The following is a 12,603-nucleotide window of genomic DNA, read 5'->3' on the forward strand; positions in this document are numbered from 1 at the left end:
CAGGAGTAATAAAAATAACTGCCCTGTGTATTCCATAGGGCTATTGTGATAGTACATGTAAAATGTATAAAGCACTATATAAACCAGAGATGTTTTGGAAAAGGGAAGGAAGGCAGGAAATGGGATTCCTGAGTATTCCTGGCAGGACTATTTCTGCAATGCCCTTCTTCCATCTCTAAGTTCCAACTTCCCAGGAAGACAAGCCAGTGCGGTTTCCCAACTCCCAAAGGGAAAATTAAAAGGTCAAATACAGGAATAACATTACATAATTTGGGGAAATTCTAGACCCAAGATTTCATGCATTTTGAGCAGCCTAAGGAATCTCTCTCTCCCTATTCAGCAGATCCACAACTGTCTTGAAACTTGTAGTCAATACATGGCCTGGGACAGTGGAAAATTAAGTGACTTACCCAAGGTCCCACAGCCAGGTATGGTGAATGAAGTCCAGGTCTTTCCGATTCTCCTTAAGTCAGGTTGCATCTTAATAATAGCCATAATGACAAATCATACCAATAATATAATCTCTTCAGCCTCGAGTAGTATGGGCAAAGTTTTCAGCTGCAATGTCTCATTTTATCCTTGCAACCCGGCAAGGTCAATTGCAAAAATATCATTATTTCTTTTTTATTGCCGAGGAAACTAAGGCTCAGAAGGAACTTGCCTAAAGAGCACAGGCAGTAAATGGAAAATATCTATCCTTTTTTTAAATTTAATCTTCTCCCGATTTTATTTCAGAGGCTTTAAGAAATTCCCAATTGTTCTCACATGTTGAAAGACTTGAATTGTTAGCAGTTGGGCTGTTGTGTGTGAGTACGAGTGTGTGTATGTGTGTGTTTCATTCCAACTCGCACGCCCCCCACTTTATAGTTAAGGAAATTAGCTTTCATTGTACCAAAAACCCACAAACATCTCATTAGGACACTTATGTACTAATGAGGGATAATCAGTGTGCTTTCAAAGCCTGCCTAGAGCGGAGATAAACACTATTTATTTAACCAAGAACCATAGCAAGCCTACAGCACGAAGTTAGCCTTCCTGATCCTTGCAAATCACCCATTTTATGCAAACCTACATTTGAGTCACAGTATAGGGGATCCTGGCTCTGGGCTCTAAGGTCGTCTAGGAATCTATCTTTTGTTGTTCAGTCATTTCAGTCCAACTCTTTGTGACCAGCTTTGGGGTTTTCTTGGCAAAGATACTGGAGTGGTTTGCCATTTCCTTCTCCAGCTCATTTTACAGATGAGGAAACTGAGGCAAACAGGGGTAAGGGACTTGCCCAGGGTCACACAGCTAGTAAGTGTCTGAGGCCAGATTTGAACGCAGGAAGATGAGTCATCCTGATTCCAGGGCCAGTACTCTATCCATTGTGCCATCTAGCTGGCCTTAGGGACCTAGCCTAGTCCCACCAAATAAACAGGATCCTTTGTCTCCATTAAATCTCAGGCCTAGGAGGAATACAAGGCCAGACTGACTCCATTCATGTCTCGATTACATCGTTCAAGTAGGGGCAGCTAGGTGGCCTGTTGGATAGAGCGCTGGGCATGGAATCAGGAAGACCTAAGTTCAAACCCAACCTCAGATACTAACTGGCTGTGTGACTGCTGGGCAAATCACCTAATTTCTGTTTACCTCAGTTTCTTCAACTGTAAAGTAAGGATAATCACTGCACCTACCTCCCAGGGTTGTTGTGAGGATCAAATAAAATAAATATTTGTAAAGCAAACAGCAAAGTGCCTGGCACATAGTAAATGCTATGTAAATATTAGCTATTGTTATTCATTCAGCAACATGTATTAAATATAAGGTGCCAAACACAAAAGGCCCAAACCAAATTAAAATCTAACTGGGAAATATTTAACAAAAATGAGTAAAAATACAGTAGAACATAGACAATGTTAATATGTGGTTTTTGAAGTCAATATGAGCTCACATGGATCCGTAAGTATGATTTAAGAGTGGGCCCTGTTTCCATTTGAATTTGACACTGCCATACTGAACCAGTGGCAGAATTTAGTTGCCAGGAATGGACCCATCGCAACCCAAACCCAGCTGCAGCTGGAACAGCATAGAGAACACAGTCAGCAGCTTCACTAACATTGGGAATGTGGTGAATTAGTCATGTGACTTGAAGAGGTTGTTCCTCACTGGCCGATAAATAGGTTAAAGTGAGAAAGAGACTCAGTGTTTGGAAGAGGAAACATTTCCATGCTCTTGGCTGAGATCTCTGAGAATCCCCCTACCTCCCATTCATATTCAATGTATTTACTGGGACTCACACCTTTCTTGGTTGAGGAAAATGGAAGTGCGTGTTTTGGATGGAAGGCAGGGGTGGTTGAGCAGTAGCCCTCCCGAGCAAACCTGTCACAAGAATGCTTTGCAAACCTTAAAGTCCTATAGGAACGAGTTAATCCTTATTATGCCAAGCCTTACCTGACTTTGGCTTGGGGCTTGTTACTTATAAATTACACAAATGGTTATTATAGAATCGGAGCATTTAATGTGATTTACCCCCAAAATGCAGTGATGTAGGTGCATCCACCAAAGAAACATGCCTAGCACAGTTAGCATAGTAGATGCTTAATAAATATTCGAAGATTTGATTTAAGGAACTCTAGAGAATGTCAGTTTTCACCCTGGACTTGAAGGAGATTTAGAATTCTGGTTCCAGGGTATAATTCCAATGCTCTGTAACTCTGCTGACCTTGTTTGCATGGGGAAAGTTAAGTGGTATCATAAATGGCCCTGGGAAAGAGAAATTAAGGTCAATATTAAGCAAGTATTACTCTCTATAAATCAGCGCTGAGCTCACCCACCTGAGACCTGAAGGTGAAGAGTTTTCAACTAACTTTTTTTTCCTTTTGAAGGAAGCCACCAACAATGCAGAACGAGTCAAGGAGGATCAAAGATGAAGATGTGTGTTTCAACATGGGTGTGAAGAGAGCTCCGCCTTTCCCCCATTGCCTACAGTTGGGAGCCCCAAGGATGAAATCTCACCAGAGACAACCCTTCACAGAAGAGTTCAGGGGGCCCTTTGCCCAGTTTCGGTACGAACCTCCTTCAGGAGAGCTGGATGGATTCCCAGGAATCTTAGAAGGAGGTGGGTCTCGGAAACGGAAGAGCATGCCCACCAAAATGCCCTATAACCACCCTCCAGCTGATGCCACAACTTCCCACCAACCTGACAAGGACAAAAGCCACAGCTCTCCTGGCCTACCTTTGCTCTTCCAGCAGCCCCCACCCCCCAAGTATGACGCCCAGATGATTGACCTCTGTAACATCGGTTTTCAGTTCTACCGTACCCTAGAACACTTGGGGGCCAAACCCATCAAACAAGAGCCCATCAAACCCAGCACCATGTGGCCCCACCCTCCTCCCCCACCATTCCTACCTACACCTTACCCCTACTACCCCAAAGTCCACCCGGGCCTGGTGTTCCCTTTCTTCATGCCTTCCCCAGGTTTCCCCTACAGCCGGCATTCCTTCCAGCCCAAACATCCAACCCAACCACCAGTGCCCCAGAAAGCAGAGAGGCAGGACAGCGAGGAAAGCAAGCAGAAGGTGGAGAGGGTGGATGTCAACATCCAGATCGACGACAGCTACTATGTGGACGTGGGCGGAGAACAGAAGCGCTGGCAGTGCCCCATGTGTGAGAAGTCCTATACCTCCAAGTACAACCTGGTCACTCACATCCTGGGCCACAGCGGCATCAAGCCCCACGCGTGTACCCGCTGCGGGAAGCTTTTCAAGCAGCTCAGCCACCTGCACACCCACATGCTGACCCACCAGGGCACCCGGCCTCACAAGTGCCAGGTCTGCCACAAGGCCTTCACACAGACCAGCCACCTGAAGCGGCACATGATGCAGCACAGCGACGTGAAGCCTTACAACTGTAGGATCTGTGGCCGTGGCTTCGCCTACCCCAGCGAGCTCAAGGCCCACGAGTCTAAGCATGAGAGCGGGAGGGAGAACATCTGTGTGGAGTGTGGCCTGGATTTCCCCACCCTGGCCCAGCTGAAGAGGCACCTCACCACCCACCGGGGCCCCATCCAGTACAATTGCACCGAGTGTGACAAGACCTTCCAGTACCCGAGCCAGCTCCAGAACCACATGATGAAGCACCAGGACATCCGGCCCTACATCTGCTCCGAGTGCGGCATGGAGTTTGTGCAGCCCCATCACCTCAAGCAGCATTCCCTTACCCACAAGGTAAGCAAGACAGAGCAGGGAGCTGGGGAAGACTTGGGCAAAAGAAGGCCTCCCTGCCCAAAATGGTCTTTTCAAGGAACAAAAATGTGTTTTCTTCTCCCATTTCACCTTATTTTTAAAAGTAAAACAAATATTCATAGTCGTTAGGACAAATTCCTGCTTAGTCCAGGTCCAAAAAAAACCTGGTGTTTTTTGATTTTTTTTCTGTGCCTTGGATCCTAGTCCCTGTCAAGAGGTGGGTGACATACTGCAACATTGTACAAAGGCTAGTCAAACCTTGGCCTGGGAGCCAAGTCCAGATTTTTTTTATATTTTAAATTTTGGGAGCTTGAGATAAGGGCAGAGGAGCAACTGACCACTGAGCCCTCTTTCTCCCTTTGTTCTTGTTCAGTCTTCTCTGACTGTCTGTGATCCCATTTGGGGTTTTCTTGGCAGAGATTCAGGAGTGGTTTGCCATTTCCTTCTCCAACTCATTTGAGGAAACTGAGGCAAACAGGGTGAAGTGACTTGCCCAAGATGTCTACTCACCCAGGTCACTTGGAGGTTTCAGTGTGTAGAATATGTTTGAGAACCTTTTTTCTCAGTCTGTTGTTTTGGTTTTGTCTTTCTTGCCCTCAGACTCACAGTCCAAAACTACATTAAACCCAGGCACTGAAATGATTGCCACCATAATTGAGTTTGGCCCCAAATTCTAAATTGATTTGGGTTGAACTGAGCTAAGTGGTGGGCCTGAAACCTAATCTGAATTGAGGTGGCTTTGGTGTGTTTTGAGCTCTGGGGAGGGGAGTCCAACCTCCTCCCACCTCTTTGACCTCAGCTGGCTTTTTTGATGGCAGGCTTGTCTCGTAAGCCTGAGTTTAAAAAGATCCTTTAATGCTAAAAGATCAAGGGAAGCCCTAGCCTGACCAAGATAAAATTTTTGCCCTGTTAGAATGGGTTGCATTTAAAAGGACTGCACAAAATCTAGCTTCTTTTCTGGGTCCTCAAGGACCCAGAAGTTTTGTGAGTTTTGTATAAGCGGTTTCTGCCCTATATTAACAAAAGGCACCTGTGGATATCCTCCAGGGAGACAGGGCCTTGCCAAATGCAGGAACCTGAGACAAAGGACCTAAATTAAGACTAAGAGACAGAGGAGGTAAATAGCTCATTTCAGGAGATCTAAAACAGCTTGAAAAGGAGTTGATGGGGAGTTTCTGACATTCATTTTAAAAAGGGTTCAAGGTTTCTGGGAGCAGGGGAAGGAGGGAACAAAAGAAGGCCAAATGGGACAAATGGTCCCATATACCTATAGTAAAAATCTTATTGGATTTAGGAATCAAAATGCATTTAAATGAACAGAATTTTTGAATAGAATAACAATTACTTTTCTGTGCACCTGCATCAGGTGTCCCCAGATCTCTCTCTCTAGCCCCTGGCAGTCTCTGAAGGCTTCCACTCAAACAATCATCCAGGGCCTGCGAGCACACAAACATCTCCTTTATTCCCTAGGGCTTTTTTCAGAATTGTGTATACTGGAGTAGGTAGGTTCACATGTGATTTTCATTTCAGAACCACATTTCACAGAACCAAAAATCAAATTTTTTTTGTTAATTCTAAAAAAAAGCAATGATACATACCTCTGAGATGGGCATTTAGGGTTACTGTCCTTCCTGGTGCCAGAATGATCTAGTGGGTCACTAGGGCTCACAGTGGCATGCCCAGGGCCCATGACACTGCCTTGCTGGAAAGAGGCCTGAACCTGACTTTCTGATCAGGTCTTAATACTCAACACATGTTAAGTTCCAGAGGCAGAAAGGAGCCCACTTACAAAAGGAGAAGCTCAGATTGTCGTAGCATTTAGAGGTAGAAGAGATGGTGGCTACAAATCTAGCCCAACCTCCTCATTTTACAGACAAGAAGACAAGCCCAGCAGGGGGAAGTGATTTGTCCAAGGTCACACAGGGAAGTCCAAAATAGCAAAGCCTGGCTTGAAAAACCAAGGTTTTCAGACTCCAACTTGCAATCCTCTTTCTACTGCACCATTCTCAGCAAATGCAGGAAGATCTGGGTTTAAATCTTGCTTCAGACCCCAGGTGGGTGACCCTGGGCCAGTCACTTATACCTACTTCTGTGAGCCTCAGTTTTCTTATCTACAAAATGAGTATTATAATAATAGTGCCTACTCCACAGTGTTGTTGTGGGGTTCATATGTAATCTCAGACGTGAAATGCTTTGCAAACTTAAAATATTATATAAACATGAGCTCTTGTAATTTTAGGATGTAACTACAGAGAAAAGAAGTTGGTTTTTTTTTTCCATCTCTAAAATAAGGGAATTGGCCACATGATCTTTTAAGCTCCCTTTCAGCTTTTACCTCCCTATAAATTGTAGTTTAAAAAATGAAAATAAATTTTAAAACAAAACATTTTAGAACACTTTGAGTGAATTAAAAACAGAAGTGTGCCTGGTAAATGCTTAACAACTAACTCTCTGAGAGAGACAGACAAAGATGGAGAGAAAAGAAATTAATGTATATGGAGAAGAGATAGATAGATAGATAGATAGATAGATAGATAGATAGATAGATGGGTAGCACAGTGAATAGAGCACCAGCCTGGAGTCAGGAAGACTCATCTTCCTGAGTTCAAATCTGGCCTCAAACATTTACTAGCTGTGGGACCCTGGGCAACTCACTTAACCCTGTTTGCCTCAGTTTCCTCATGTGTCAAATGAGCTGGAGAAGGAAATGGCAAACCACTCTAGTATGTTTGCCAAGAAAACCCCAAATGAGATTACAAAGAGTTAGACACGATTGTAAACGACTGAACAATAAAATACGTATATAGATATATCTATCTTTATACACCCTAGATAGACTTTTAAGTTTAATCTGCATTATTAGCATTTTCTTCTTCACTTTCTTAAGCCTAGATAATCAAGAAAACATTAAATTAAGCCTAATTTGTAGTGTTTGATGATTTCTAAGGTGTTAAATGCTCACATCGAAAATTTAATAATCAGCCCAGTACCAGCTGGCACCAGCACCCCCCCCCCCCCCCCCCGGTAAAACAGAAATGTACTTATATTTGTTTTGTAATTTTAAAACTCATTATCTGAATACTCAATAAGAGGCTTTTTTTTTATTCCAAATTAGATTTGTTACTAAAAATGTATTTTTATTAACAAAATGGAAAGGGTTGAGTTTCTTCTCTTTCTTGCAGCTCCAAGTCCTGTAAGCATTATTTTTTGCAGATGAGCTGGCTTCTGTATTTGGTTTTAACATATATCTATCCATCCCCTAATTGTTTTTGTGGATTATTTCTCTTAGTCATCCTGAAAAGTGGTATTTTCTTATCATAGCCATTGTAAGGAGGAAATGCAACCATAGGTAGTAATAATAGTAATAGCAGCAGCAAGCATTGATATGAGACTTTCAGATTTGCAAATAACTGCATTGTTAACTCATTCGGCCCCCATATCAATCCCATGAGGCAGGTGCTATCACTAGCTCCATTTTATGGATGAGGAAACTGAGGGAGAGAGAGAGTAAGTGGTTTGCCTAGGGTCACACAGCTAGGAAACATCCAAGGCATGATTTGAACTCTGTCTTGTGCTCTATCCATTCCCTACCCAGCTGTCTGGTTACATACTTTCTACCAGGCTCCATAGAAAGAAAATGGCAGAGATGAGATTGGAATTTAAAGCTGTTAAATTATTCATGTCCTACTTCAGTAGGTTTTCATGAACTTTTATTACAAGACTGAACCTACAAGTTACTAGTCAATTAACCAATCAATAAGTTTTTATTAAGCACCTACTATGAGCCAGGCACTGTGCTACAAAGAGAAAAATGAAAAAAATCTTTGCCCTCAAAGAGGTTACATTGATAGAGCTTACAAATATCTGGAATTTGTTTGTTTAGTTGTTTTTTTTAAAGCTCCTTTCCTCCCAGTTTTAGCTCCCAAGATTTATAATGGGTCAAGGTCTCTCTAAAAAGGCCTTTTCTTGAAAATGATGACTAGCTGGGGTTAGCTAATGGCCCAACCCCAGTTATGAATCCCAGGAAATGTTCTCAGTTGAGAGCATCATTACTTAAGCATTCCAGCACTTCTCAAAAAACAATGAAACATGAACAACTCCTTCCATACTGTTTTATAATACCAGAGGGCGATCCCTTGCCTTGCCAACTCTTTTTTGGAAATCGGCAGCCTGTCTCTATGAGGGCTCAGGAGTCATGTCCCACATTGTCTACGGTGGCTGAGGGTTGTGAGTTCAGAAGTCAAGTTGATGGTTTATTCATTCATTGAAGAAACATTTATTAAATGAAGATTGTTTACAAAGCACTTGGCTGGTCACCCAGGAGTCTATAGAGATGAAATAGGTGCCACAAGCCACCCTCAAGGAGTTTACAATCTGACGTACTCTAACAGTACACGAAGGAACTGGGATTTCATTAATGTGGGGAATTGCCTGGATGGGAACTCCCTCCACCAGTACAGTTAGCAGCTCATGTCTAGGGCTGCTTAATAAATAAATCCTACGGCGGGGTTGGGGAACCTGCAACCTCAAGGCTACATATGGCCCTCTAGGTCCTCAAGTCCTTTGACTGAATCCAAACTTCACAGAACAAATGGGATTTTGTGAAATGAAGTTTGGATTCAGTCAAAGGGCTGCACTTGAGGACCTAGAGAGCCATATGTGGCCTCGAGGTTGCAGGTTCCCCACCCTGTCCTAGAGATTGCCTGAGTACCAGCTAGGTGGTACAGTAGATAGAGTGCCAAAGGCTGAAGTCAGGAAGATTCATCTTTGTGAGTTCAAATCTGGCCTCAGATACTTGCTAGCTGTGTGACTCTGGGCAAAACACTTAACCCTATTTGCCTCAGTTTCCTCATCTGTCAAATAAGCTGGAGGAGGAAATGGCAAACCACTGCAGCATCTTTGCCAAGAAAACCCTAAATAGGGTAACAAACTGTCAGATATGACTGAATAACACCAAAACCCTCCCGCTTTGCTCCATTCTTGCAAATCACCCTTCTGAAAGGTCCTCACCTATGTATTCCCAGCTGCCCAGCACAATGTTTGCACACAGTGGGCACTGAACTAAATGCTTGTGAAGAGACTTAAGGTAGGTGTGTGTGTGTTGAGTACTCTGGGCATTGTACATTCTTTCTGAGAGCTCAGGAGAATGCTGGTCACCCTGTGGCATGAGATTGTCCCGTTTTTATATTTTTTTCATGTTGGCGAACTCTTAAAGACCCCAATCCAGCAGACTTTTCTGAGAAGAGCAGACTTACCAAAGGCTGATTAACCACATTTTTATTTATCCCAGTGATGTCAGACTGTGTGTAGTCTGAAAAACAACAAAATCGATGTCTTTTCTTTTCCTCTGATAGGCTTTCTCACTGAGATTTCCCAGAAGAAGGAGATAGACAACAATCGGCTGACCCTTTAGCAGGGTGACCTTTAAGGGAAAGGGGGGGCGGGGAGAGAATGCCATGCCATAGCATTTGGAACCCACCATTAATCATCGAAAATCTAATGTATTTATTGAGTCCAGGAGCAAGCGGTGCCCATTGACCACTCTCTTTCCTGTCCCTTGCCTCCTCCTCACAGGGCGTAAAGGAGCACAAATGTGGCATCTGCGGGAGGGAGTTCACTCTGCTGGCCAACATGAAGAGGCATGTGCTGATCCATACCAACATCAGAGCCTACCAGTGTCACCTGTGCTTCAAGAGTTTCGTGCAGAAGCAGACGCTCAAGGCCCATATGATCGTGCACTCGGATGTCAAGCCTTTTAAATGCAAGGTCAGCAGCTCCTGTGGGAGGCAGAGAGGGAATGGAGGCTGAGAGCAACTCCATCTGTGGGTAGAAGCAAAAGGGTCCAGAAACTAACTCCCTAAGCCAAAAGAGACCTTTATTAGGTGTAGGGTGCAAGAAGAGGAATTGAGGAATTGGTATAGCATTTGGAGAGCTGGAAGGGAGCTTAGAGGTCTCTGCATCCAACCATTTTCTCATGGTACAGATGTGGAAATGAAAGACCAGAGGTTGTTTATATGTCACTCAAAATCACATGCAAAATCAGCAGCAGAGCTGGGACCACAATTCCCTTTGAGGTGTCAGTATGAGGTGTCAGCCCCCCCTGCCACCCTCCCTGGGTGATGAGCACAAGGTAATCCCGGACCTGTGGTTCGAGTGATTTTGCACAAGTTACTCAGTCACTCTGAGACACAATTTCCTCCTCCAGTAATTGGGGACAGCAACTCAAAGGATTCTTGTGAGGAAGGGGTGCTGTAAACCACCAACTAATCAATCGGCAGGTGTTGTGTACCTACTACCTCTGTGTTCAGGCATTGTGCTGGAGACAGAAAGGCGAAAAATGAAGGCATTCCTTCTCTTAAGGAATTCTGTCTCTATCTCTGTTTCTTTCTCTCTCAACTGGTTGCATATATATAAGTTGCCTCTCATGATAGAATGTAAACTCCTTAAATTTATATATGTACACACATGTAGCATGTAACCAGATGCTGCATATGAACATATATAACATGTATATACGTATATATAAGCATATCTAGATATAGCATACGATTGTGTGCTATATACACACATTTATAATATGAGGAAATTAATACAAAGCATTGAAAATATTAGTTATAATAATGATGATAATACTTATTCCTGTTTCATCACAGAACCAGATCACAGTGACATGTGAGCTAGCAAAAGGGGTCATTGAGCTTCTTAAGTGGGATTAAGCCCTAGATCTGAGAAGAAAGGAGATGGTTATTATCAAAATGTGGGACTAGGAAGGATGAAGGGAGGAGGGGTAAAACGCTTATTAGGGATCAGAAAAACTGGGTTGCCCCTCTCTCGTTCCATTGAATGGGAGTGCCTAAATGACAGCTGTATCAACCCCAGCACAGACAAATTTAGTACCCTCTAATTGTTCAGAGCATTGCACCTCAGTGCCCTACTTAGCCCTGCCCTCCAGCATGGCAGCACCTGCTCATAATTACCTTCCACCGTACCTCCCGCCTCCCCTCCGCCATCCGCACTAACATTCATCCCAGAGGATACCTCATTATGGGTTAGTGTCTTCAATTTGCTTTTCTAAACTAGTTATGTGACTGAGACCCACCACCACCACCACCACCACCCCACAATATCCTAACTATCTCGGGGCATTTGCTTGTTTGCCACAAATTAACATCTATTTGGTGGAACTTTAGTCCACCAAATGCAAGGGAGATGGGGGCAGGGTGCTATAACTTGTATTCATGTATTGAACAAACATTTATGAAGCCTTCCATGGGCAGAGAAAGTGGTATGCTGAAAGGTTAGAAGAGGCCCGGTGCCTGCCCTCTTGGAATTTACAGGCTAGTGAAGGGCAAAGGCTCACATAGGTAACTGTAATACGTCATATAACATGTTTCATAGAAAGCTATAAAACTGAGTGCTACGTAAGGTCTGAAGGGGAGGGTTGTGACCTACTGAGGGTCTGGGGAAGGCTTCATGAGGTGATTGGGTTTTAAAGGGTGGGTAGAAATTCAAAAGGTGTCAAGAGGCAGGGAAGAAATTCTTGGCCTAGGGAAACAGCATTAGCATGGGTCCAGAGGAGGGAAAGTGTATGTTCAGAGGCAGAAGAGACATCAACCTTGGCTAGAATGTGGACCAGTGGTGTCAAACTCAAATAGAAAGAGATCCTTGTGGGCCACATATTGACTTAGAAAACTTCAAATTAACATGATATTATATTTTTATTTATTTTCTAAAACATTTCCCAATTACATTTTAAAATTTACATTTTTATATATTTTATAAATATCCATTTATATAATCTGGTTCTGACCATACTAAGGAGTTTTGAGTGAGAAGTTTGATACTTCTGGTATAGACTATGAAGAATGGAATAATATTTGACGAGTTTGGAAAGATGCCTGATCACAGCGGAGCTTCAATTAATTTTAGAAGCAATAGGGAGCCACTGAAGACTTTTAAGTATAAGAGAGATATTACAAGTCTAGGCATAAGAAAAATATTCTAGCAGTAGCATTAAGGACCAGTTGCAGAGATTGGAGGCAAGAAAACCTCTTGGGAAATTATTATGATAGGTGGTAATAGAAGGCCCATAGGGTGGTGACTATGAGTAGAATGGAGTGGGGCTAGATGCAGGGAGGGGGAAGAGGCAAAATCGCCCTGAGATTGTAGACTGGGAGATGATAACAAATAGTGAAGTCAGGAGGAACAGTCCTGGGGGCGGGGTAGTAAGCTTTCCTCTAGACATGTTTAGTTTGTGTTGGAATGTCTAAATAGGTGGAGATGTAGCTCTGGCGGTTAGAGGGGGAAGTCCAGTCCTGTGAGCACAAATTTGGAAGTCTTTTTCCTAGACGTGGTAGCTGAGGCCATGAGAATGAATGA

At 43.4% G+C, this 12,603-nt stretch overlaps 1 protein-coding gene across 1 annotated transcript in view; it reads left to right on the plus strand.

Annotated features, from left to right (window-relative positions):
- Positions 1-12,603, plus strand: part of ZNF366 (zinc finger protein 366) — a 114,301-nt gene that overhangs the window by 70,404 nt on the left and 31,294 nt on the right. Inside the window, exons 2-3 of the mRNA XM_036741370.1 lie at positions 2,865-4,206; positions 9,799-9,990. Coding sequence (XP_036597265.1) covers positions 2,878-4,206; positions 9,799-9,990 — 1,521 coding nt within the window. The 5' untranslated portion in view covers positions 2,865-2,877. The remainder of the gene's footprint in view (positions 1-2,864; positions 4,207-9,798; positions 9,991-12,603) is intronic.

Source organism: Trichosurus vulpecula, chromosome 1 (assembly GCF_011100635.1).
Source record: "Trichosurus vulpecula isolate mTriVul1 chromosome 1, mTriVul1.pri, whole genome shotgun sequence".
Classification (NCBI taxonomy): domain Eukaryota; kingdom Metazoa; phylum Chordata; class Mammalia; order Diprotodontia; family Phalangeridae; genus Trichosurus; species Trichosurus vulpecula.